This window comes from Eucalyptus grandis, chromosome 6 (assembly GCF_016545825.1).
Source record: "Eucalyptus grandis isolate ANBG69807.140 chromosome 6, ASM1654582v1, whole genome shotgun sequence".
Taxonomy (NCBI): Eukaryota; Viridiplantae; Streptophyta; class Magnoliopsida; order Myrtales; family Myrtaceae; genus Eucalyptus; species Eucalyptus grandis.
In genome coordinates, this window is record NC_052617.1 from 37,224,022 (window position 1) to 37,250,093 (window position 26,072).

At 42.2% G+C, this 26,072-nt stretch overlaps 3 protein-coding genes across 6 annotated transcripts; all 3 read right to left on the bottom strand.

The window, feature by feature from the left end:
* Positions 1 to 1,316: 1,316 nt before the first annotated feature.
* On the bottom strand, positions 1,317 to 10,149 carry LOC104449533 (embryogenesis-associated protein EMB8). The gene is made up of 14 exons (XM_010063716.3): positions 9,533 to 10,149; positions 9,168 to 9,257; positions 8,143 to 8,204; positions 7,588 to 7,688; positions 6,761 to 6,850; positions 5,990 to 6,112; positions 5,542 to 5,619; positions 4,225 to 4,310; positions 4,067 to 4,115; positions 2,872 to 2,928; positions 2,659 to 2,789; positions 2,499 to 2,582; positions 1,987 to 2,053; positions 1,317 to 1,894 (listed from the first exon to the last, which is right to left on the bottom strand). The coding sequence occupies exons 1-14, from the start codon at positions 9,796 to 9,798 to the stop codon at positions 1,424 to 1,426; spliced, it is 1,755 nt and encodes a 584-aa protein (XP_010062018.2). The 5' UTR covers positions 9,799 to 10,149; the 3' UTR covers positions 1,317 to 1,423.
* A 309-nt stretch (positions 10,150 to 10,458) lies between these two features.
* On the bottom strand, positions 10,459 to 17,229 carry LOC104449534 (protein PSK SIMULATOR 1). 2 transcript variants are annotated; one of them, XM_010063718.3, is made up of 13 exons: positions 17,061 to 17,229; positions 16,169 to 16,741; positions 15,634 to 15,947; positions 15,427 to 15,519; positions 15,253 to 15,343; positions 14,695 to 14,788; positions 14,089 to 14,186; positions 13,539 to 13,608; positions 13,319 to 13,422; positions 12,028 to 12,144; positions 11,793 to 11,869; positions 11,401 to 11,445; positions 10,459 to 11,309 (listed from the first exon to the last, which is right to left on the bottom strand). In XM_010063718.3, exons 2-13 carry the CDS (start codon positions 16,487 to 16,489, stop codon positions 10,811 to 10,813), a joined length of 1,923 nt encoding a protein of 640 aa, XP_010062020.2. In that variant the 5' UTR covers positions 16,490 to 16,741; positions 17,061 to 17,229; the 3' UTR covers positions 10,459 to 10,810. The 2 variants fall into 2 exon arrangements, with proteins under 2 accessions (XP_010062020.2, XP_010062019.2); XM_010063717.3 differs by having other exon boundaries at positions 10,459 to 11,324.
* A 1,551-nt stretch (positions 17,230 to 18,780) lies between these two features.
* On the bottom strand, positions 18,781 to 22,993 carry LOC104449535 (protein DETOXIFICATION 54). 3 transcript variants are annotated; one of them, XR_005551796.1, is made up of 6 exons: positions 22,601 to 22,993; positions 22,210 to 22,310; positions 21,976 to 22,102; positions 21,058 to 21,803; positions 19,674 to 20,627; positions 18,781 to 19,390 (listed from the first exon to the last, which is right to left on the bottom strand). XR_005551796.1 is itself a non-coding variant. In XM_010063719.3 (5 exons), the coding sequence occupies exons 2-5, from the start codon at positions 22,261 to 22,263 to the stop codon at positions 20,067 to 20,069; spliced, it is 1,488 nt and encodes a 495-aa protein (XP_010062021.2). In that variant the 5' UTR covers positions 22,264 to 22,310; positions 22,527 to 22,993; the 3' UTR covers positions 19,578 to 20,066. The 3 variants fall into 3 exon arrangements, 1 of the variants encoding a protein (XP_010062021.2); XR_005551795.1 differs by having other exon boundaries at positions 22,527 to 22,993; XM_010063719.3 differs by lacking the exon at positions 18,781 to 19,390 and having other exon boundaries at positions 19,578 to 20,627; positions 22,527 to 22,993.
* Positions 22,994 to 26,072: the final 3,079 nt, after the last annotated feature.

Genomic DNA, 26,072 nt, shown 5'->3' on the forward strand with positions numbered 1-26,072 from the left:
CATTTAACACCTATAGTAATCGGTCACCATCGACTCTTACCTGGGAAAATCCAAAGGATACGTGCGGCATAAACACTTTTGGGAAAAGAAAATACTCAATCAATCTAAAAGTAAATCCTTTGAATTTACCGCGTGAGAGATAATCATGATTGGTTTGTGTATAATAGTATCTGAGATCGGAAAACTGGCAAAAAAAGTATGGACAAAATAACAACCGGCTGACTAATGTATGGTGAGTCATGATCTCGAGATTAAAATCGATTCGATCAAAGGGAGGATCGTGATATTCGAGAGAGAAAATGGAAGATTCCGTTTGGGGGGGGAGATTCAGGGGAAGTATTCGTTAGCTTTGTAAGGAAAGGTCGGGCCTACTAGTCAAAGGGAGACACCGCCCATACGAATCGACAAGTCCTCCGCCTTTTTTCTTTTTTTTTGGACCAATTCAAGTTCAACCGTGCATTGAATCGGTGGGACTAAAGCTCACGATCCGAGGAGAGAGAGGGAGAGAGACTTTGAGAACAGGGTCAGATGTTGCTGAGCTGGCACGCACGGAGGCAATGATGTCCCGGATCAACCCCTCTACTCATGGAGACGGGCACCTTCTACTTCAAGACCCTTCGGCCGTACATTAGACCGTCACTGAACTCTAGGGCTCCGGTCATGAAAAGGTAAAGAGCGAAGTCCGACCGCCTGACGAGAAACGAGGATCATATGGGTCCGTACAAGGCCAATCTCACATACATTTTTGTGTATTTGTTCCCAAAAGCCCGTGGTCGGGAGGGAGAGACGCGCTTTGTCTAGCGACGTTCGTGGTCAACGAAAGGCACGCAGCAGTTTCCGGCTTAATGAGCTACCGTGCGAATATTCATCTTCCCCAGTATTAGGAGTAGAGAAAAAGTTGGGTTTTCCCAAAATTATGTTGTCTTGATCTCTCCCGCTGCGTTCATTGTTCCGCAGTTGCTTTCACATAATCTGAGACATCCAAATATCCTATGGACCGAGGCATAGAATGAAGCATCCGTGAACAACTTTCGGGAGATGAAAACTATAAACTGCTTTTGTATAAACCATGAGAGCAGAGAGAGAAGATACCGATGCATGTAATTAGATCTCATTGTATTGTCCGGCAGATCATTATCAATAATTGGTTTATACAAAGACGAAGCTGCTCTCGAATTTACCCTCGACTGCAAACATGAGAGGCAATGCAACCCTTTGAATCATCCTTGTCCTTTCGGAGTCGCTTAATTGGCCGGTTTCAAAACGGCAGGGGCATTGAGAAAGTAACCCGATGATCTTTAGGTCAGATGGTTCCGTTGTTTCACGAATCTGTTAATAATTTTGCATTTGATAGATAATCACTGTTGACGATTATTAACCTTCTCAATGAGTGAGAAGGGAATAAATCATGATACAACTAACTTTACACAGGAGCACCGCGGCCAATTTGTCTTCCACGCAGGACTGCAGGTAACATATTTCTAAGCTTCCCCTTGAACACAACGCCAAGGGCTGAGCCGACGATTGGCCAACTTGTAACTACAGCAATATATGCAAGCAGCCAAAGAGATTTTCTAGTCACTCGTTTGATCTGATTTATACTCCTCAAGACCGAGGGATTGACATCCATTGGCTTGACGTCTTGAATGCCTGCAGGATTTTGAGAGATTTTGGAACTGCCATACGTTCCTGCTACATGGGCGTTCTTTTCCGCATCTAAAGATGTTTCCTCGGTTTTTGCTTTCGGGGTCTTTTGTATTACCATTTCTTCTTCGACCACAGCATCTTTTGTGTGCTCACTTCCCATTGCAGCCACCATTCCATCAGCCACATTCACGTAAGGACCCTGATCGATTGAAGACTCCAGAGCTGAGTGCCGAGAAGATGTTTGACTCTGCAGTGAGACATGAAGACAATAATTGAGTGTGCTACTCTCTCTCTCTCTTCCCAAGGTAAAAGTAAGCGCAACAAATCGGTCATTTGTACCTTCTTTACATGCATGCATGGACTAGAATGTAGAACGTGAAGAAACTCGTTGACAGCCCTTACCCACCTGATAAAAAGAGAAACAAACAAAGAAACAAGAATCCATCAAACCAACATGAAGATTTTAATGAGATGCGAGAAGGACAAACAGATGATTAATGAAGAAGAAATCTACATTCAGTATCGAGGTTCTCTATCTTTCATCCAGCATCCAACAACCAATGGCTAAAGTTTGCCAAACAGAAGAAAAATGATTGGCGTAGACTGCATAGACCCAAAGAACTAAAGAGACACCTTAAATACAAAATGTTCCCAAAAGAATAAATGTTGAGAGTAAATTAGGAAGCACTCAAAAAACTTCAGTTCTCGTAGTACAACAAACTAACTATTCTAGCACAGAACTTGAGCTTTCCCAGAAGCTAAGTGATTTGATGCATTTGGAGGAAGGCTGGCATTTCAATGACACAGAGTCAAAAATTTGAATATAGAATTAAAATTGAACCACAAAGTACCATAGGCTTGTTGCAGTTATTCCTTCAAAAAATGCCAAGTGCCCTCCATGTCTTGGAGTAACCAAAACTATATTTTTGTTAGCCCTGCCAAACATGAAGTTTTTAGGACAGGTGCTAAAATAACAAGTCTAAAATACAGTGTGAACCACATAATTTCAACCTGCATTCATCCCATGGAATGGCTTCTCTAGTACAAACAGGATCATCCAAAGCACTGATACACAGCAGTGGAACTGCAACACTTCCTACATAATTAGCACTGCTACAACGCCGATAGTATGTATCTGCTGTCTGAGTACAAACGATGCAATATTATTGAACTCACAGAAGAACAACCAAAATGGCGAGGATATGAAGAACATAATATTAGTACCTCAAATTTCCCAACCAGGCAGGTAGCGTAATTGTCGAAATCTCGAATAGAACGTGACTAGTGGAACATGAAGAACATCAAGTACTATTAGCCAGATGAAATCAGACTAACCACAAAGAGGCAAGACATTCTCTCATGCACTGTGTACAGTGACAAACTGCGAACTTGAAAAGTCAAGTTAGTGCTGAATTTGGCATTCATAAAAAGCATAAAAAGATGCCAATAAAATTGATGTCCTATGAAGTCTGGCAGTACAATGCACAGCCAAAGCTTGCCTTCTTACTCATGTGAAGACATTGAATATCTCAAGAATGTAGGTATATTATTGCCCATGCCTACTGCAAGAGCTGTATATTAGAGTAAGCTGACATTGACATTAGTTGTTGCTGTCCAAGCACAAGTTGATGAAAGGGTTCCTCCTAGAGTTTGTGAAAACAGTAGAACTTAAGTAGAGTGAATATATTACACATCTTCAGAGGTATAGTAAATATTATTAGTATTGTTGGACTGAAGAACTGAACTATGTGCAATCAAATGTTTCCCAATGCCTTAAAATATGAAAATTTAATTAAAGGCATCACCCCAGCTTCAGCACAGGAAAAAGAAGCCCTTTCTCAGTGAAATAGCACTACTTGATCAAAAGGAAACCCTAGATACAAAATTAGACAACCCAGACAATGAAGCCAGACATAACCACCGTGACCATAAATGCACATTGAATCACGAAAAATTGGTACTCAGCATGCAGACAAACGATAAAGATGTCATCTCTCACATGTCCTGACCTTCATTATGCTTGGTGCTAAATAACACTTTAGTTTCATCTATCAATTGATCACTCCAATAGATAAAGCATGCACACAGACACTTCCCTTACTCATCTTCTCACACGCGCAACAAATAATATGAGATTGAATTAGATATTATTATTAACCTATTTATAGTCTGCCATAATAAGCCAATATTATAAACTAGTCTTTAATCAAGTTTGGTCGCCCAAAGAGCGAATTTCTTTTTTAGTGAATAAAGGAGTTCTGATTGAGCTCAATTCGTAATTGACGTCATACTGATTGGGCCCGGTAGTTTGACTATTAAGGACAACAGAGACTAAAATGAGTTCTTTTAAATCAAGCAGCATCCAGAAGTTCTTGCTCTTATGTTTAGAACAAATACAGAAATTGTAAGAAAAGGGAACCTTTCTGATGCCCTCCCAATCAGCAAGGCGAGAATAGCGAGGTTGATGTCTGCAAAACCATTTAAAATATGTCAACCCAAGAATATGCAGAGATCAATATTATTGACGTTAATAATGCTCAATTATATAGAAAGATTCACTCGATTTAGATGACATACAACTGTGCATAGCCTTGAAGGCCAATGGTAAGTGCTCTATCGTAGAGCTTCTGCCGCAGTCCTCGACTAATAAATCTATCACCAATCTGCATCAAAAAAAGAAGAGCATACAGTTCCTTCCAGTAATATCAGAAACACTGTTATCTGCTGATAATTCAAAACTGATCTGCAACAAGAGATAAGAGCAAACAGCTCCTTCCACTTGTATACACATGATCGAGAAACTATCTATACCACTTTTAAATAACTGAAATTGAAGAGAAGAAAGAATTGTGTATGCCATTTCTCATATCGTTTCCCCTGGCGGAAATTATCAGCCGTGGGCAGAAGAAATGATAGTAAGGCTTTCTTACTTTAGGCATGCAGAGAAGCTGATAAGAAAGTCCAATGTTGAAGGACAACATTTAGAACTTTTATAGGATTGACAACATTCCAAATAAAAGGTACAAATGGACTTAGAAAAGATGAAAAATACTAAGGCGGTGGAAGAGAAAGCAAAGAGTTGAAAATGGGTGAGACACAACAAGACAACTCAGACCATTTAGTCTTGTGAAGGAGCAAGATAACTTTAGCTGTAAAAATGCACTCAAAACACACAATTTCCAAGACCAGCAATACCTATATTTCTTGATAATAAAAGGCATAATTATTGAAACGTTATAGTAAAATATGGTCCTGTGGTTGAAACATAATAGTCAATGAACCTTTTGAATCCATGTTCCGCCAGCATCCAACAATTTGAGGTCAATAAAAAGATAACAGCTAATAAGAATGGCTTATATTTTCTGTTGTATCTAAAAGCAGAAAGAGTGGATCTTCCAAAATTCCATTCGACAGTCTCATAAACATCACAAGTACAATAGAGGAAAAACTCTCCCGCCATTTCATATGTCTCAGGAGACACATAACAGGAAACTCTACACTCCTGCAGCAGTACAGCCATAAAATATGTAAGGGCTGTACATGTTCCCAAACGTTGCGTCATGAAATGTTGTCAACCAGTGTCCAATAACATTTCATGTGCTTTTTCCTGTTTTCAATTTTCAATTTTGATAGCAAACTATAAGGTCTTCGTGCCAAAGAGAGTACTACTTTTGCCTATCCTGACACCAGAAGAAATATAATTGCTCAAGGTTTAGTAATATTAAGTCAAGTTGAAAACTATCCAAAGAATCCTGTGGCAAGCCAATTACAACAGCATCACCAACAGGAAGATTCTCTCCATTCCAAAAAGACTACTACTTATGCCCTACTTTGATACCAGAAGATATATAATTGTTCAAGTTCTAGTCAAATTAGGTCAAGTTGAACACTAACCAAAAGATCCCATGGTGAGCAAACTGCAACAGCACCAGCAACGGGAATATTCTCTCCTTCCTCTCCAAGATATTTTACCTGAAACAGTTATTGTGTCAAGATACTGCTGAAAATTGCTGTCGTACATAGTATAAACATTAATCCTCAGAGAGACCCTAAAAATGAGAAATATTCTTTTTCCCAAGGATAAAAGCTAGAGATACTCGACTGGAAACCACTGTGAATATAAAGGAAAGAAATCCTTGGATTGAAAAGAAAATTCTCATCATAAGAACTGTGCAAGCTTTAATGGAAAAAATAAACAAAAAGCAATGAATACTGCAACTTCTTAGTACAAGGGGATCATGTACAATAAAACACTCCCAAAATAGACCTTTGGTGATGGAAATTGTTGAACATTTTTAGAGTAACTTGCAAAAGTTGGAATTCAATGAGAAATATAAGTTACCAAAATGTTGGCCCCAATGCTAGTTCCCACGACAAATAAAGTAGCTTTTGGGTACTCATTATGCAGATAGTCAATGACCACACGGACATCCTCGGTCCAACCAGCATTGTAAAAGCAATCAGACTGCAGATATTAGAATCATATTATAATCAGCAGTTCATGAAAAGTTGTTAACAGGGAATATGCTGTAATGTATCAGGAAATGCGAAATGAAATCTAAACAGAATAGGAGAGTAGAATCACTAAGAGAGAGAAACAAAAGCTGGCTTAATACTTTGATGAGCTAGCATCTATTACCATATAACTCAAGATCACAGTATAGCAAATTTCTTACATGCAAAAACTGACTTGCCTAAACTGACATGTCCAGGCAAACCATGAAAGTTTAACAATTTTTCCACACTATATCAGAGAACTACCTCAGGTAATTTTTATGGTTTAAGTATATGATAGATCAAATACAGAATGTCTCATTGCAAAAAGGATATAGATATTGAAAAACGTGAAATTCCTTGACTTCACTCCTTTAATAGCAAATAGTTACCTGTCCAACCTTTGGAACAATAGGACTTGAAAGAGACTAAGCTAGTGCAGCTGAATGCAGAATTTCATTTAAGAGAGTAAAATAAGAGAAAGCAGAAACAAGCAAATTAGACAGATGTTAGACTGCTGTCAAACTAATAAGTATGAACCATCATGAAGCCACATCATCAATTGTACAATCTTCCTTCTACTATGAATCATTCACCTTCTAGCTTCATTAAAACTTACCGTAACTGACACGCCACCTAGTCCCCGATGGTTGCTCACAACAACATTCCACCCGCTTTTGGCAGTGTTAAAAGCAAGATGCTTTAAATACTGCAAGAGAAATCAAAAGACATAATCTATACTTGTTCATTTAATGCCAATAAACAAAAGCTTTACAAGTAAATCTGTGTTAAAAAAGCTTCCTTCCCAATTGTTAGGCAAAGTTAATGGTCCAAGGGCATGAAAGAGGGGCCACTTGGAAGCATTATGCATGTGCTGTCACATAAACTTTTTTCGTCTGATACACGGTTTACTGGGAAATTACATAATTATTTTGGGTTACCATTCTGCAATTACAAATCAGGCAAACTTCATTCATTCAATTGAAAAGAATCAGAATGGCTCTGCATAAGTTGGTTCAGATTGCAGATTGCTATAAAAAATTTGCCGAAAAATGAGCAAGAACTACTCATGATCACTACCCAAATAAAGCTGCTACTGATTGGCGGACCTAAAACTATAATAAGCAATGGCACTCGTATTATCCATCAATCAAAGGAAAAATGGAAGCCACACACATCATAGAGAAATCACCCATCCTATGTAACCACTATGCTGATAACAGAACAACAAGGATATTGCCAATTGATAATTAAAGTAAACAATTGTTCTAGCAACACCAAAAGAATCCACATTCTTGGAACTTAATTCTTTGAGATCCTTTTGCCATTTAGAAAAGTTGACGAGGTTCAGAACTTTAAGTCCTTAGATAGACTTCAACTGATCACAGATTGATAGTACAAGAACACTGTCAAGAATTTTGGGTTTCGTCTAGGGATGGTACTTACAGCAGAACAAGAATCGCTTGTTAAGCCAGGAACCACCACCACAATGGGAGTCGTATCATCTTTCGAAATGGAACTTTCCTTGTGAAAGGCACCTCCAGACACTGCAAAGATTCATCAGTGTCATTCGCTGAAGGTAATCAACATGTGCAGTGACTGCACAGTGTTGAGTTGGTAATTTAGTAAATGAGCAAGAATTACATGGTCCGCACTTGATTTAAATTAAGTACTTAAAGTACAAGGAGAGGCATATAACTAATTAATAAGGGAAAGTTGATCGAATCTTCTGCAAGTTCTACCCCAGTTTGAGATGGTAAATGGCAAATAGTTCATTTTTATTGGCTGTGGATAGGTCACAGCTGAATACGCCTCATATTGCTTCTGTATAAGGAATGATACTTATATAGTTTAGAGCAACGACCTGGGAGTTGAAAGTGCTAGACAATTGACCAATCCAACTGAAACAATATAGTAGAGATGACAAAAGAAAATGAAAAAGAAATTATTCCAGAAGTGTAAGGAACTTATGATGTTCAACAATAAGATCCTCGGACTCACCATCTGAACTCAATACCCAATCTAAAGCAATTGTCCCCCCATCAGAAGTACGAAACATTTGCCTGCAAGGAAAAGCAGGTGTAGATTTTTTAAATCAGACCGACGCAAACATAATTGCCCAGTTTACTTGTCACTGGAGTTCTGTTTATCAAATAATTGCAAAGGGAACTATGAAAGAAAAAAAGCAGAGATATGATTTAAGATACTATCATGGTAAACAATCAGCAAAGCTCCCCTACTTAAAAGAGTGACTGGGAGTAAAATAATCAGCAACGAAAAACCAAAAGCATTATAGAAATTGCAGTCAAAATCTCTAATCAATCTTACCTAGATGAGTTTGAGTAAAAGCTTAAATAAAAAAATTATTGAAAACTAACAACAATTGAAATGACTGTTGTCACTTATCAGCAACAACCACTAAATCTCCCACTCAGCAAGTTCAGCCACAAGAATTATTCTTGCCATTGCACTCCATCAAAAAATACATCCTCCATAGTGTCTTCAAGAGGCCACTATTATTAAGCTCTTGTTCTTTTTTTCCCAGACTTCAACAAACTCCTTCCTAATTGAACATCTTTCGCAAAATCATTCTTCTTGACAGTTTATCTAAAGCTTTATTTTGTCCTCACAAAGACCAAGCCAACTCTGTGACATTTATACTGAATTATGAGCATGTGAAATGTAGTAAATATTGGGGCGTAAAAGCCCATGAAATCAGAGGCAAGTTATTAAAAGTTCATACATTTGCACCAGCCGTTCTCAGTAAACAAGCACATTATACCAGGGCTGCTGCATTTTCTAGAGCACCAGACAGACAGAGGTGGTTGATTCTATCACTTGACTCCAGAAATAAACTAGTTTTTAATCATCGATGCTTTTGCTTTGGTGGCGTAGCGCAACACTACAAGTGTAAGACGTATGTATTCGACAGCGACTGCTCCACGAAGGAGGCTTCACCTAGTAAAATGCTTAGTTTACAGCTTCGTTCTGGATAACATAATAATATGATTTCACAGTCGCATCACCTTCTGTAGCTGAAAGACGGAGGCCTCCCAAAGAAATTAAGAAACACGGTCTGAAGATGAGGACTCGCAAGCCATGGAGTCGCCAAGTACCTGCGTGCTTTCCAAATTAGTCAAGGCAGCTCAGCAAATCTTCCGCAACAGAGTTCCGTTTCTCAACGCTCACGTTCACAATCCACATCAAGATCGATTGAGCAAGCTCGTTCCCGCTTCTCTCCCCCCTCGATTTGTCCGCCATAGACGGAAAAACGAATCGCGACATCCGAAAACCTTTACGCACGCATTCCCTCACCAAATACGAAACATCGCCATCGACTCACAGAGAGAGAGAGAGAGAAAGAGAGGGAGGGAGAAGCGAGGTGGATTACTTTCCGTGGAGAATCCGGCACTTGGAGACGACGGCGGCGTAAACGTCGGAGGAGGAGTTGAACGTGAACTGAGGAGGGGAGGATCGGAGGCGAGAGACGAGGTCCTCCAAGAGGTGGCACTCGAGGAAGCGGTAGAGGACGACGACGAACCCGAGGCAAGCGCCCAGGGCGTAGTGCCAGATCGGAACGAGGGAGAGCGCGCTGAGCAGGAGGCCGTAAGCGCACGCGCCGCCGCAGCTCTCCGCCGAGCTCGCGCAATCCATCATCGAAGAATGACGGAGAATGACGAAGAAGAAGGTGAGAATCGCTCGCTCTCTCTCTCTTTCTCTCGCCCTCTTTTTCCAAAACTTTTGGGCTTTGGATTTTGTGCGCACTTTGTGTCGGTTAGGCTTGAAACGGCGGCGTTCGATGGATGGACGGTTGGTTGTTGGAGCTCGCGGAAGCGGCGTCTTTATGTTCGGCAATGGGGGGTCGCCACGTCAGCAGCATCGGACGAATGCGAGGGACATCGAGGTGGGAATGGGCAACTGACCTCTCGGCCATTCCATTGGAATCATCGCCCAGAAAAGTCGAGAGCAGTTCCCTAGTTTTTGTAGGCCAAAATGGGCGGGGCCCAGTCGACGTCGGCATCGGGCGGAAAGCAGATTCCGGCGAGACCCCCACCGTCCACAGCTCGGATTCGAACCGACATTTTCGACGGAAGCCAGTTGAAGCTCGGAGTTTTAAGCCGGAGCTATCTCTGCTCTCTGTTCTAACCGAGTTCGAGTGCGCACATCGGTACACCCATCGAGTCGTGCCCAGTTGGTTTTCGCTTGCTTCTGCTGGAGATCGAATGCGGAGCAGGCTACTCTCAGCTCCGTCATCCATGACATTGTCGATGAGCATCGGACGTCGAGGAGTTGTGGATTTGTTTTAAGAGATGTAACGAGGCAGAACAAGGAAATATATATAGAAACGGAACCATGAGCTGAGAAACATTTGCAGACTGACCAAGTACTTCTCTGTCTCTGTACATCCAGGAGGATTGACAAAATTATAACGCTACCTCCTCCAAAGCACAAGTGAGATGAAGCTGACACCGAGGTTTTACACAGAAAAGCCGCTCATTGCACCGCTAAAAGCAACTCCTTGGGCTCCATCTTCATCTGCAGACTAGCTTAAGCAATGCAGACTTCACCAAAGACAAAGCACCCAAAACAGAGAGGCGGCAGACTTACCACCCCATAAGGCAAAAGACCTCGACTCGGCCCCCTTGTTCGCTTGGCAGAGTCAACCGCCTCAAATGTTGTCCACGCGGTCAATCACATCCAGTGCTTTGATCCGGTCAATATAGAAATCGATGATAGGAACAGAAGACGGCCTCCGAAGGGGAAACGGATCTTTATGGCTTTCCCCGGTTGGGGAGTGGCTACTGCTTTTACTCAGTCTATGGTGTTTGGATAGCCTTACTTTTGCAGTCTCGAATTCTTGGCTCTTACTTATTCCCGGGGTCAACAATTTCCGCTTGTTCACATCGCGAAGCATCTCTTGGTCTTCAACTGTCAAAGCAGACGATGGAGATAGAGGCTTACTGTGCATAGATATCTGGACTGTACTTTGGTTGGGAGACCGAATAGGAGATTTAATAGGAGATCTGAATCCACCATTAGAAGCCCTAGCCTGGCTTACAAGATGGTGAAGCCACACCACCAGCTCAAGAATGTAGACATCAGTCTTTTCCTTATCTGCATGGTGTAGAGTCTCAATGCGGAGCAAGTCATTCTGGCCAGTAGGTTTCCTGTTCAGGTCAGATCTGAAAATCACATTACAAGATTGACTATAACATGGTGGAAGAGAAAAGGGCAGAGCTTTAAATTGTCGAAACTCACCCCGTGTTTGCCCATTCTCCGACCCAACCAAAGCCATGATGGGCTCTGTCGACAATGTTTGAGATAAAGAAATGAATCAAATGAGAATAATTGCTTTGCCAAACAAAAGTGAGTTGTGGAGAACCAAGAGAATGTACTTCGACACCATTAAAACAGGACAACCAGAAAACGACAGCATATAGTATCAGATGTAATGATTGATGGTACTCCAGAAACAGCAGCTCCAGCACAACTGCGAAGGCATGTAGACATTTGACATTTTATACCGAGGGGGCCCTAAGCTACTGCTTTACAAAATGGTAAGCATGCCTCCTAGGTATAAGACAGATTCAAGAGAATATGAGATGAGCAACCATGAAAACAAAATGATCACTTTTCTACAATAGTCTTACTTTGTAGTATTAGTGGCAAGAGGAGCAAGCCACTGCAACGTCTTTTCCATTTCTCCTTTAATTTGTGGTATAGAAAGCTGCAGTCAACCATTGCGAATGATCAACGTAGCTTGTAATAACTATGAAAGGAACAGGAAAGCGACAAAATAACAAGTTGATGAACAATGAGAGATTCTCTCATCAGTGTCCTCAGGATTTTAAAGGACATTCCCTCCACAATGTAGAAAGTTGATACCTCTTCTACAGATCGAAATGACTGTAACTTTGAGCGAAATGCTGTCTTCACATGAACAGGTAGACCTTGGTATAAAGCCTCTCTTGAATTAGGAGGTACAGAACCCGATCGGGATACCTGATTTAGTCGAGATTTCAGTTGGTAACATGAGAATACACCTTTTTTCCATTTCTATTTACTGAAAAATGCGAAACAGTATTCAATGTTCAATTATGCACTTTCCATTGAAAAACACAGGGAAACTGTATATTAGCTAATAATACAACCTAACACCCTAAATGAAGCCCAACTTTAAGACTAGTCCCAATTTTTCCCTGAATTTTTTGTCTAAAAAAACAAACCTACACTTCAGGTCAGTCAAAATCTGCCCCAAACTTTTGTTTGTCTACAAAAACAAATCCCCAACTTTATGTCCAGTCCCACATCTACCCCGAACTTTTTTTGTCTAAAAGAAAATCACTAACTTTTATTCTAGTCCCGAATTTGCCCCCGCCCTCCATTTAAAAATCGCTGTTAGTTGTCTCTAATTTTCATATCCTAGAATGGTTTCATTTTGGGGATAATTTTCCTTATCACCCTTGCTGATGTAGAAGTGTTATCGATGTAGGATTGCCACGCCAAGTTAGGACAGGGCAATGGGGTAGATTTTAGAAAAGATTGGAAGTCTGTGATTTTTTTTTTTTAACAAAACAAAGTTCAAGGCAGATTTGAGACTAAACCTAAAGTTTTGGGTTTTTTTTTAGACAAAAAAATGTCTAGAGCAGAATTGGGACTGGACCTAAAATTTGCTAGAAATATGCTTCTTTATCAGAATAATGGTTTTTCTTTAAAACTAATTCTATTAATCATGATTCAAGGTGGCTCATCTACATCAACTGTTTTTACATCTTCATTTATAGTCCATAGCTATATAATTTTTAAACGAACAGCAACATCACGAAGGGTTTTCCTAGGTTACCCTCTTATACTAGTTTGCCTATATAAATCTTTGGTACAACTATGGCTGAACAAGTTTTGTTGATTATGTGGAGGTCGTATATGCACGTTGACAACCCACACTAGCCGTGGGCAAACAATAAAGAGAAGTTTCTGTTAGTGGCTTATGGAACAGCTGAAGATGGCAACCTCCATTGAGAATGCAACTTTTTTGGCAAACGAAAAGCAATACTCAGCAAGGACCTAGTTTTCTCTTTCCTTTTTGCTTTCACGGTTCTTGCTAAGGAGCACAAACACAATAATAGGAAACATGAACGATCAGAGTATTCAGCATCAGATTGAATTGTAAACTCACAAGAGTATCGATTTGACCAATAATATTCGCATAATGTAAAGCAAGACCAGCAGAACCCAACGTTTTCGAGTTGCTTGCAGAACCTTTTAAGGATTTATCAGAATCTGCAACGTCGTATGAGAGAAATTACATGAGTGACCAATCCCTCCCACAGAATAACTAAAATTGACTATAAGATGACCTTGCTTAGAGCATAAGAAATAATCATTTTAAAGCATACCAGCAGTACCAAAGGCTTCGTGAATCTCCGAATGTAGGAAATGAACTATATCAACAAGCTTCTCCATTACCTACAAAACGAAGACAACTTTGTCTTCTCATACCAGTATATGATGCATAGATAATTGCACAAGATGAGAATGTCCATTTGGAATGTCATTGCAAGAATTTCAAGCACAAGGAGTTCAAATCTTTGAAAGTAATAAACAAACATGACTGTATGAGTTGGTTTGAAGACTACTTCCTGCCAACTACAGACACAAGACTTTTATTCTTCATGAACTAAAAAGACAACTTTTTATCTTAGCTTCAAATATTGAACTATAGCATACTCATCATCAGTTATGACAACGATCACAATCTGGATGTCCCCATAGGTACAAAGAGCAAAGTGAATCAACCATTACATTAGTACCAAGAACTCTCTTTGTACTTATAAGTCATCCAAGAAAGTTAACGTTCCATTTGCATACTTGACAATTGATATCATGAGGGGGATGAGAAAACCTCCAGCATAAAATAGAAAAAACTAAAGCAGTACGAACTCACACCTCTTCCAAAATCCTTGACCAAAGCGATTTTTTCTTCAAACTCCTTACATGCTTCCTCTGGCTCTTCAACTCTGCCCTCAATATCGTCAGGCTGTCTCCTATATGTCAACCACAAAAAGTTAAGTAAAAAATAATCTTACATAAGACATTTTGTATTCCAGTAGCTCAGATCTTCAACAGGCCAAATTGACACAAGCCAAAGCATTTCTAGGAAAGCAAAATGCATGTATGATGAGAAACTCATATTGATGTGATCTCATTCAATTGCCCCATCCATAGAAATATTGACTTCAAAAACCATAACTGAACAATAAGGTAGACTCAAAATAACATCCCGTTGATTATAGATGCAACATTGGAAAGAACATCCAACAGCCACTTTAGATTAAAAAAAAAAAAGGCATTTGATTCCAAACCAACATGTTACAAATTGCCAACATCAAAAGTCAACTGGAATGTGTAAAACTTAGATAGATTAAAGTAATGCCTACAAATTCTCAGATAAGTGAAAACCAACAATCATGTGATTCCAGTAAGGCAATTTTCTGTTTTTCTGATCATCAGTCAGGCAGTTTTATGGTAATGATATTTCAAAGTATGACTTACCTTTTTGAGTAGCATTCGGGTTATCCTCTTCCTGGAGCTTGCGCTGATAATCTTGCTCAAATCTGTCTAAGGCATGCAACTCATGATACAATTCCTGCCACCAAATGTGAAGGACCAGTCATTGTCATTGCTTCCTCTCAAATTTTATTCTAAAAGGTGAATAAAAAAAGACGAGAAACTGAATCATACAGAAATCTAAGAGTTCACTGATTACAACATTGCACCAGGGTTTGGGGAAAAAACTAAACAACAACGGCCAAGGACATCGTGCATGGCCAAATATTTTAGTTCGGAGGAGTCGCAGATCAGTTCCATGATTAAAAGGAGAATACATCACTTATTCTAAGCCTTTTAGGCAGGAAACATTAAACTCCTCACCTATACTCAGTTGGCATTAAGAAACATCCTACCAGCTGCATTCCTTGATCCCAGTAAGTCATTGTGACAAAAAAATCATGACGAGAGAGAACATTCTTACGGCTAAATATGCATTGTTCATATTTCTTTTCAACATTGAAGTAGCACATTGACAGGTAAATTCGATATTGGAATACTCACAGCTGTGTACTGAACTAGATCCATCAGTTGCTGCATTGTCCTCTCCGCCTCCTCCTTCGTTAACTTTTCGGATGTAAACTCTGAATCCAACCTAAGTACAACAAAGAAAGAGGCATTGTCCCACATTTGCAAAGATACTATACAAGCCAAAATAGCTTGATGTACGGGGATTACTTCTCAAAATATCGTTCTAAATTGTGCCACTGAGGATCTTTACAACGATTGCCGAATCGAACCACCTCTCCAGAGAAAACTTTCAGCTCCTCTCTGTTCGATAATACGAAAAGAATCACAATTGTGACATCTGTTAGCATATATACTACTTAAATATGATATACAGCAGAATCTTGAGAAAGCAAGTGTTGTCGATGCAGCTCCTACCTTTTGTCTGCTGCAGCGATCCTTAGAAGTCTATCCATATCTTTTGATATTAGATTTTGCACACCTTCCGAGGGAAGCACCACTTCTTTCAAATGCTTGATGTTATCCTTCGAGAGGGATAGCATAAGATTAGCACCCTTTACAATTGTATTTGCAACCTCAAAAGCCAAGATCGCTATTTTGTTTCCTTTTGTAGTCACTCCCGAGGTAAAACCGCTATTAAGATTCAGGTTCGTCATGCTACTTCCAAGCGTGTCTAAAACTTCTACCGCCTTCCCTCCAGCTTTTCCTAAAAGTGTGCCAACTTCTGATACCTACCATCCAAAGAATACAATTCATTAAAGGACATGCTATAAGATTGAAAGCCCACAATCCAATACATGTATACATACAAGCAGGAAATAAAGCAATCACTGGCCTAGTGAAAAGGGAGGAAGCTGTAACCTGTAAATGCTTACCCATGATGTCTCGGTATGCCATGGAAAAGAGGGGAGAGAAAGAATAACAGCGATAAGAAAACACAAAATTGACTCACCGTAGCAACCGCCACTTGCTTAGGCCTGGTCGATCTAGATTTCTGCGATGACGTCCTCGACAAGCGCGGAATACCATCGTAAAAATCTTCCGGACTCAAAGGATGTGAAACCGCATTCTCTGCAGAAGACGAGAAGGGCTCCTGCAATTCCACATCCCCATCCTCTCCACCTGAGGACGGATTTGGAATGTGGTTTCCACTCTTAGGCATTGCACCAGACCGATGGACATTGGAGTCATTACTAGAAGTACCGTCTACATTCGTAAGGTTTCCACTGGGAGCATTATCTACACTGGATCTCCTCGAGCAAAAACCACCCATTGGGAGAAAGCAAACACTTAACTCCGACTTAATTTATATCCGCCTCAGTTCTCGACACTGAAGCTAGAACTTGAATTACCGACGTATTTACAAGATCAAAGAGGCCAAAGTCAAGACCTTTCCCGAACCATCAAGCAAACAGAAATCCAGTTCAATGCGCTGTCCGCATTTATACCCAGATGATCTTATCGGGGGCAGTACCGATTGCGGATCGCCGCCTCAGCCTCAGCCCACTGGGATCGAATCGCCAGGCTGCCGACAAACAAATCGCCACGCCATATGCAGAAACAAAGCAGAGAGAGAGCGGAATGAGAGTTCAGGCAGCAAGAACCCCAGACAAGGATCGAGCGACAAGACAACGCGCTCGACCAGCGAAAGCCAAAAAGCCAAGAGCGACGGACATTGAGAACTCACGAGACCGAGTCAAAGGGCGCCGTCAGAGGGACGCCATTGGAGACCAATGAGCGCAAAGAAAACGCGGACGACGAGCGAAAAAAAGGAAGGAAAAAGAGGAAAAGATTTCAATCGGGACGAAAAAAAGAACAAAAAAGGAGGAGAGAAAAGGATTCACCTTTGACGACCCAAAAGAGAGAAAGTCGAGAAGGGTCTCCGCAGAATTGCGCGGATGTTGTGGGGGAGAGAGCAAAAGCGTTTGCCCGGGAGACGACCGACGAGAATGGAGACAGACGGACGAAGGCGAGGGAAGGAGAAGACCAGCACTGAGCTGCCACACCCCCTCTCTCAGACTCTCTCTCTCTTTCCGGGTCAAAGTCCACTGTCCAGCGTCCACGGCGAGAGATCTTCACCGTTCAGACGGTGGGCTTTGGCTGGCTGGGCCGGTCCGGGCCGAAATTCGCCACTGGAGCCCACTACCTATATAAAAAAAAAAGCACGACCCCGTTTGGGGCCTTGCGAGGGTCGATCACGTAGCCCCGGCCCACTCCCGCCCACTTGTCCTGCCGGCCTGGTACGGGCCGAGTCGCCATATTCAAAACCACATCATAGCGAGCTTGCAAAATCTCCAATGGATCGTCCTTGGTCCTTTTTAGTGCGCTCGTGCTTCGTGGTGTGAAATTCTTACTTTCTGAGTCACAAGCTCCAGGTCTAGTGGGCATCGTGGCAGCGGCAAAAAAAAAGAAAAAAAGAAAATGTTTTCACGAAAGTCACTGTATAAACTCAGAATGAACAGTTCACATCACGTCCTTGGCATTAATTTCATCAAAGACATAGCTAGCCGTGGAAAATGTGACATGAAATTTCCAAAGGCAATCGTACGATTGATACGGAGCAATCAATCGTACTGAAAGCAACCGAAGCCTCCTATTATTGTCTAGAACCAATCTGACTGATTGATTGAAACGGGGACTTCATGTTGCGCTAGTGTCCACGTGCAAGAACTCTTCTTAGGTGATCATGTAGGGCTAAATTTGGCGGAGCAACATATCAAATTTCTTTTCTTATCAATACCTTTATGTGTACCGGAACCCCGATCAGTCCACTGAAAAGGGTAGTAGAATCGCGTCGTCGCCATATTCAACCTGCCTCTGAGCATCGAGAACTCGATGACGATGATGGCGAGACGGCTCGCGGCGGGAATTAATCGGAGAAGGGTGGTCGCGGTCTTTGGTTGGCCATCCTATGACTGCATTTAGTTGCACTTTCGCTTTCCCAGTCCTCAAGCTATTGCGAAGCTTAATTGCTCGGGCCATTAGAGAAAGAGGACAGGGCTCGAAGTGTCCGCGATGGGTTTGGGTGCCCAATAAGCGCTTTGAATCTTGATTTTCATTATTAGGTGCCAAAAGTGGGACGCATGGGACTCAGCACCCACATACACAAAAAGACACAAAAGTGGAGGCTTGAGGAATGAGGGATTGACTCGTGTGTCCTCTCGCATCCGAGCTCTTCACCACCTTCTTGGATAACTTTCTTTATAAAAAAAGATGAAATGAAAGAGGGTATGTATCGTGGCCTAATGAATCGACTGATTCTCAAAGGCAGTGACTGATGCGTGAAGCAACTCTCAACCTATCTCCCAAATCTCCCAAAGTCAAGGGATTTCTCGAATATTCTAAAATATTCCTGAGAGCGAGTGGCACAATAATGTACATATATATATAATAAATGTACTAGTCAATAGTTAGACCAAAAGGAGATCTACAATTACGGTTAGCCTTATATATTTGGAGGCCTCCTCTCCCTTCATTGATATCTCATTCACAAATACAATACATTTCAAAACTTCTCTCTTTAAAGTTTCTCTAAGTTAGGGACAAGATTAATATAGTCGATCGTGACAATATGAGTTGTTTAGTTTATTCGTGCATATCTGATGTGAGAGTTTGATTCATTACAAACCATCATACAATTGCACACACCTCTCAAAAGCTATAACTACTGGACACTATCCATATCTTGAGAGTTAAGGTTGCCGAGCTTGCCAATAGCAGTTCCCCTTGCACGTTCATAACTTGCGACTCTCTCCACAAGATTATAGTGCTCAAGTGCACAACAGCTCAAATTTACAATCTCTTTAAAGAAAAGACGGAGCACTTGATCACTGAACCAATAATGACCACTAGGCTTAATAAGTTTAGGAATTGGTAAGTGAAGGAGAGAGAGAGAGAGAGGGTATTTAGGATTTGAAGCCATGTGTTGTTGGCCGACGGCGAAGTGGGGTGCCGAAGGCACTTGTGCCAAATTCTAATGACCAAATGGAAGTAGGGCCCCCAAATGGAAGTATCGCAATTCCAAAAAGCCACTAGTGATCTTCCCCATCCACTCAAATCTAGAAAGCCTCTTTCCTACAGGAGCACCCACGCCCACTTCACTCCGTGACAAAACGAATTTGGCCAGCATGAATATGTTCCTTTTGTCTTCCTCACAAAAGGAAAGGGAATAAACCTGCGTGAAATGATTGGCAAAAGAAAAGAATGGATCATGACGTGCATCAGTGCAAGTACGCCAACATCAATTTAGTAATCCCTGCCCAAAATTACACCTTCTTACTCTATTCTCTAATGAGATCCCGTTAACATGTCTTAGTGAGGAGGAGTGAGTAAGCCTAAGAGAGCTCTGAAGGAAATTTGAGTGATGTACTAAATTGAATTCATAATCACGATTATCAACGGTAATGGGTCCGAAGTGAATTATAAGAGATTAGCGATTGCTTTAGAGAACTTCTTACCAAGCTTGAAGTTCATGGATCACGCAATCATTGTCTTTAGATAACGGGACATCCATCGCAAATTATGATTCACTCGATCCATTACAGGCAAGGTCTAGACATGAAACTGCCTTCAATCCATGCAATGGCGCCACCGTTTCTATTGAGGTTCATTCAAGCATTTCACATCGAGTCTGATGGCTGGTGTGCTCCCACGTCAAAGGACTCGCTGAGTTCAGGGGCGATCAAATATACGCAATGCAATTACAGATCAAGTCGCGGCCCGGGCAAAAAGTGGCTTGCGAAAGGGAAAGAAACAACCTCGGAGAAATCTACCGTCCCCGCAAAAACGTTGTTTTTTCTCCTCTGCTTCTCTGCTTCCAACCGCACTCCTCCAAAAGAGCTCAGGTGACTTTACACTTCATCTCCCTTCATTAACAACCCTGTAGCCTCTTCGCCCTCGCCACCCTCCGCTCCGGCTCCTCCATTTGAAGATCCCATCTCAACGGCGGCTAGCTTCTTCGCCTTCAAGGCCTCGCCTTCCCAGTCGGTGCGACCCAGCACATTGTAGAGGATGGACACGGCGCACACCGCCTGGGCCGACAGCAGCCCGAACCACAGCCCGCTGAACCCCACCTTGAGCCAGAAGGCCAGCCCCACGGCCACAGGGGTGCCCACAAAGTAGAACGACCCCAGGTTGATGCGGGCGCCCACGGCAGGCCTCGCCGTGCCGCGCAGGATGCCGCACCCAGTCGTCTGGGGGCAGTTGCCGAGCTCGCAGAGGCCCATGATTGGCATGACGGAAGCAACCAGCGCCTTGAGCAGCTCGTCTTTTGTGAAGAAGCTCGCCCATTTCTTTCTGAGGAGAATCGTCCATGTGACGTTGACGATGCCCATAATGAATGCACATCCCAATGCGACCAGGGCTGCTAATTTGGCCTTGTATGGCTTGCCAGCCCCGAGCTCGTTTCCTACCTGCAGGATTTGGCAATCATGCTGATAAAAACATTGATCTGATGTGCGATGCATCCATCTACTTCTGTCCCGGTTGCTGAATGCAATTGAGGACAGCACAGCCCATCGTCCTAAGTAATTTCGACACTCTAGGATTGTTCTTAATAATCCATTGTGAAGAGCCTGATAATCATGATTAGTACAGGAACCTAGAAACACTGACGCTACACGTGTTTCCGATGTTGTGCTCGACTCCAACAATTTCTAATTATAAAAACATTGGTGAATCCTCGCCATGCGCAGTGGATGAAACAACTGAATTTGAGTGATGCAGTCTCATGACGCATCCGATGCGAAAACAAAGACGAAAGCTTCAAAAGCACGAGAGAAAATAGTAAACTTTGCACTAAAGAAGCGTTGCACCAACTCCAGCCACTCCGAAAGAACTTACCCTGGCAGAAACACAACCAGCTAGGGCCATGGGCACAGTGTACATCATGCTGGTAGTTTGGATCAGAACCCCGGTGGCAGCCACCGCCACCGTGGGGTTCGGCAAGTACCCCGACAGGACCGTCAAAATCTCGTACCACCACCACTCCAGGCAAATCCCCAGGCAGCTTGGCACCGCTAGCCTCATCAACGGTCCCAGCCCGTCGCAGACCCGCCTAAACCCGGCCGTCCACCGAATCTCGCGCCGCCCCGACACGTACACGTACGCTGCCATCAGTACAACCATGTTCACGTTCGTAAGCACGGAGGCCACCGCCACCCCCGGCACACCCATCCCCGCACCCACCACGAGCACGTAGTTGAGCGGCACGTGGAGCGCGACGGCGGCGAGGGAGCAGTACATCATGGGCTTGGCGATGCCCTGGGACCGGAGGAAGACCCTCAGGGGCTGCAAGAGGGTGTTGGTGAGAAGGTCGGGGAGGGAGAACATGCAGTACGTGGCGGCCATGGAAGTGATGTGCCTGTCCTGGCCCATGAAGACCATGATGGGCTCGAGGTTGACCCAGAGGAGGCCGATGGGCACGATCGCGATCAGGAGGATCAGCACCATCCGTTGGAGGGAGAGGGCGAGGAGGTCCCAGTTCTTGCTCCCGTAGGCCTGAGCGCAGACCGGCTCGAGCCCTGAAGCTAGGCCGGCCAGAACAGAGTAGCCCGTGATGTTGGTGAAGCCGATGGACAGTGCTCCTCCTGCGCACGGCAAGCAAGAAAGTTCGTTTCTTTTTTTCCGACGAATCGACGCGTTCTTGAAAACAGATATTGATTTACAAGAGAATGAGTACGAGTTTAGCACGTTAATGCAAAATTATGGCGTTTGAGAATGGGATGAATTGGAGGCAGGGCACAAGAGGACGAAGGTCACCTGCGAGCTCTAAGCTTCCGAGACGACCCAAGAACAAGACCGACACTACTTGTCGGACGAAGGCTAGTAAGTTCATGGCCGTGATGGGGAACACCATGCCTAACAGTTCTTTTAGCTCTTCAACGACCTGATAAAAGAGGGAGCAACTTCTCCATGTTCATTGCTATGAAAAAGAAAATAACGAGAAAAATGAGAGGAACCACCTTTTTCAGTGTGGAACGACGGTGCTTTTACCTGAGAAGGAGATGGGAGCTTGTGAGGAGAGAAATCTGCGTCTTTCGCTGCCATCGGTTCGGATTAAACCAAAAGTCTCCGCGAGGAAAGCCAAATGCAATCTGTGTAAGAGGGTGAAAAAACAAAAAACAAAAACAAAAGGAAGCTGAATCAATCTAACAGTGCAAAGAAGAACAAAATCAGGGAAAGTGGATTTGAAAAGGCAGGTCCTTCGTAATGGTGGTAACGTAAAGAATCGACAGAACTATGGACCAACAAGCAAGAGATAGGAGAACCAGGTAACACAGAGAGACTGCAGAAGAAGAGAAAAGACCCACCAAGCTCTAGCTCTCGACTACTCTGTGGAAGAAGGAAACAGGTCGCGCAAACAGAGACTGCGATGAGGCATTACCCGGGCAGAAAGCAAAGCAAGAAAGAAACCGCTGGATAAAGGACTTCGTTCTGAGTGGACTCTGTTTTCACAGGGTCAGCCTAGCCTAGCTGCTGTATGTCAGCGAGGGGACGTTTGCGGCCGGCAGAGGGAGAGAGAGAGAGAGAGAGAGCAGAGCAGAGCATCCTGATGGCGGCTTAGCAGAGAGAAAGGAGTGAAGTTTTTGTCTCTTGTTTTTTCCCCTTCTTTTTTGCTCTTTTAAGCAAAGGAGAAGGTGAAAGGTTAAGGGCGAGAGGGGACGGTTTCAGTGCGAGAGAAATGGAGGGACGATCGGCTCATCTTCCCGATGGGACCATATATATGATTTGGCCAGAGCGACGGAGAGAGGCAGAGAGAGGCAGGGGAGCTGATTCTTTCCTTTTGCAAATTTTGATTCAGGATTTCCCCTTCAGGTTAAACAAACGTAATCGCGACGGACAAAAGTGCCAAACTGCCCTCACAAACTGCAAAGCCTTTATTCCTGTTGCCAGCAACACCCTGACGGCAGGAGGGCACTTTGTCGAATTATAGTTATTCTTTTCTTTAAATCATTAAATCGCAATCTTTAATCTTTTATGAATATATCAGTATGTTTTAAATCGTAAAAAAATTTAATAATAAATAATTTGTAAATTTCTATGGAGCCGCTCCTTTAAAAAATTTTGACTCACTGCTAGTTATTATTCCCATAGTAATCTAAAGTTATCAATACTGAATTGCTTTAAGATGAAAAAGATATGATTTCACTTGACTTTCTCATTCAGATTGAATGAAGATGATGAAATTGCACGTTTTTCTCCCACAAATTAAGACATTTTGTGATTTCTACAATAGATTTGTTATTTTCTTAGGAAAAATTGATTTATAATGAGAACTAGTTCGCTTCACACATACATTCTCAGTAAGAAATAGGGGGTGTGCAAAATAGATTATTCGAAATAGAAACCACCCAGACCGGACTAAAAATTGGACTAGCTGGTTTGGTACGGATCCTAGGATTATTGATTTGGTTCCCAATTCATAAAAATGGAATCGATGTCTAGGTGATCCAATTCTCGGTTCCAAGAGGGAACTAAATCAGTCGAAGGGGAAACTGGATCAAACCGATTAAATATACTCTCTTTTTTTGGTAAATATTAAATATAATTTTTATTTTATTATTTTTTTCAAAAAAAATAGTAAAATATGAACTAAACACTATCTTGGTCCAGTTCCAAGTAGTGGGAAAAAAAGTAACGGGAAAAAAATAATGGGAAAAATAAGTAATTAGTTCAATTGGATTATATTGGAAATGGAATGGACCAATGGTCTGGTCCAGTTTCCGTTCCTAGGATCAATCGGATTGGTCCCCGATTCCTATTTTTGGGAACTGATCCTCCCGATCCAATTCCCAGTTCTATCTTGAAATCGGACCGGATTGGGAACCGCTCACCTCTAATTGAAAGTGGATGTTGGTGGTATTTTTAGGAATAGAATGCAATAGATTTTGAAAGTAAGGTAAGTGTTATACGGAAGCAAGAAATTTGTTAGTTAAGTGTCTACGGGTGCACCAAATTTCCATATTAGTAATGTCAATTTTCCCTCTACTTTTTTAACATTGAGAAGAATGCTACTGCGCTCATTTAAAGGGCGGACACTAAATTGAAAAGTTAGCTCATCTTAGATTTATGAACAATAAACAACAATTGATTTCAAGTATATCTAAGATGTTATGAACAATACACTAAGCATTCGAACTTTCCTTATTACTCTACATGGATGAATGTTGTCCAATGGCCATGTGCATCGAATCAAACTTCAAATCTCCATGCATAATGCGGCAGGCTTAAGTTAAGTCCAAAGTTATTACGAGTGAGGAACATTGGGAATCAAATATAAAATCCATCACATCAAAATTAAGCATGTGATCGCTCAATCATCGTCAGGTGTTTAATAACCACTCACCCTTACAATGATGTCTTCTTTATCTTTTTCGCATTTCTACTTAACAATATGAACTGCCTACAAATATTCCTGACATTCGAACTAAAGGACTTTAATTTCCCGACACCGCGACAAATTCTCGAATGCACAGGGTGCGTATGAGCCTAGCATACCCATAGTCTCAGATCAGATAGATTTCACGTCAAAGCCATGAATTCATGTCAGGGTTTTTTGTATTAGGCGGACATGGAGGGGAGTTAAAAAGCTTTGGAGGCTGAAACATGGTGACGAAGAAAAGTATACCTCGACTGCGAGAAAAGAGGAGGGTGTCGCACGCAGGTCGGACAGGAGAGGACAATTAGGAGGAGCACCATGCTCTGGCTCTCGTCTAGAAACGAGAAGACGCAATTCTATGTCAAGAGAAAGTACGCTTTATTTTGCTTACTCAAATCCCACCAAGAATAAGATAATAACAAAGAACGTTATTATGCCGAAACATAATTTAAAGTTGCATCTGATAATGCCCTTGACAAACCGTTCATAGGCTTTGGTTTGGAGAATTCCTCGACCACTATAAAAATGCTTGATGAGACTGTCCATGTCCCATACAATTTTGACGAAATGCTTCGGTTTTGGTGACGGCTTTGCGAATGCCTTCTAAAAGCTCTTTGAAATGAAGATCTTCTTCTATCTCTTCTTATGTCACGCCTGTGTATTGCTTATATAAGATGGTGATATATATCATTTGTTTATACAATTAAAACCAAACTAGTGACGAGATACTTGTGTAGATGATAAGAAAGTTTTAAAAATCACATGAATACATAGGTGCAAAAGGAAAAAAAAAATTAACAAAGAACTATAGAACAAAGCTAACACATGCACAGAGCTCATTATCGAACACCTCGCGAGCATATGTCAACCAGCACGTGGCTGTGACGTCGATGGCCGTGAAGTCGATGGGCAGCAAGGATAACTTAAACTAAGCCTCCAAATCTACCCTTCGGATCAGACTACGGCGGATGCCCAATGAGAGTCCACCAAAGTTTTATATGAGAAAATGCTCCTTTCAAACATTTCGCTATATATGTATTGCAAAAGGGACGCACAACTTCTTCTAATTTCTTGTTGAAGCAGTCAGTTGACGAGAGGAAAAGGCGGCCTAAAACAGCAGAGAACGGCAGTGTGAGCGGACGACATCATGGAGCCCCGGCGGCGGAAGGCATAAAAGATGACAACATAGGCTGTGGAGGAGGAGGAGGAGGAGGATGTGGATGAAGAAAAGAGATGCGACATGGAGCTGCGAAGGGGGTCGTTAAGATTGGCGACCAGGGACCTAAGAGAGCAAAGAGAAAAGACCGGTAGAGGGTCAAGCATCGTAGCGAGGGATTGTCTTATGCTTGGAAAGCACCCTCGAAATATAAGTGGAGAGAAATCGGTAGATATCGAGTTTTGAGAGAGAGAGAGAGAGTACGCGGGCGCACGGCACCAAAACCACGAATATGCGCAATCTCATACCTAAAAAAGGACT

What these genes read in the sequence shown, in the direction of transcription:
- LOC104449534 (XM_010063717.3), bottom strand. Translation starts at nt 16,489, where the DNA reads ATGGGTGGTTTTTGCTCGAGGAGATCCAGTGTAGATAATGCTCCCAGT. An exon ending in AGCAAGTGGCGGTTGCTACG is followed by an intron (nt 15,948 to 16,168) that starts GTGAGTCAATTT and finishes TTTGGATGGTAG; the next exon opens with GTATCAGAAGTTGGCACACT. An exon ending in GGTCAAGGATTTTGGAAGAG is followed by an intron (nt 13,609 to 14,088) that starts GTGTGAGTTCGT and finishes TTCGTTTTGTAG; the next exon opens with GTAATGGAGAAGCTTGTTGA.
- LOC104449535 (XM_010063719.3), bottom strand. Translation starts at nt 22,263, where the DNA reads ATGGCAGCGAAAGACGCAGATTTCTCTCCTCACAAGCTCCCATCTCCT. An exon ending in CGGAAGCTTAGAGCTCGCAG is followed by an intron (nt 21,804 to 21,975) that starts GTGACCTTCGTC and finishes TGCCGTGCGCAG; the next exon opens with GAGGAGCACTGTCCATCGGC. An exon ending in CTGGTTGTGTTTCTGCCAGG is followed by an intron (nt 20,628 to 21,057) that starts GTAAGTTCTTTC and finishes CAAATCCTGCAG; the next exon opens with GTAGGAAACGAGCTCGGGGC.
- LOC104449533 (XM_010063716.3), bottom strand. Translation starts at nt 9,798, where the DNA reads ATGATGGATTGCGCGAGCTCGGCGGAGAGCTGCGGCGGCGCGTGCGCT. An exon ending in CCGTCTTTCAGCTACAGAAG is followed by an intron (nt 8,205 to 9,167) that starts GTGATGCGACTG and finishes TTTTCCTTGCAG; the next exon opens with GCAAATGTTTCGTACTTCTG. An exon ending in ATAACTGCAACAAGCCTATG is followed by an intron (nt 2,054 to 2,498) that starts GTACTTTGTGGT and finishes TCTTTTTATCAG; the next exon opens with GTGGGTAAGGGCTGTCAACG.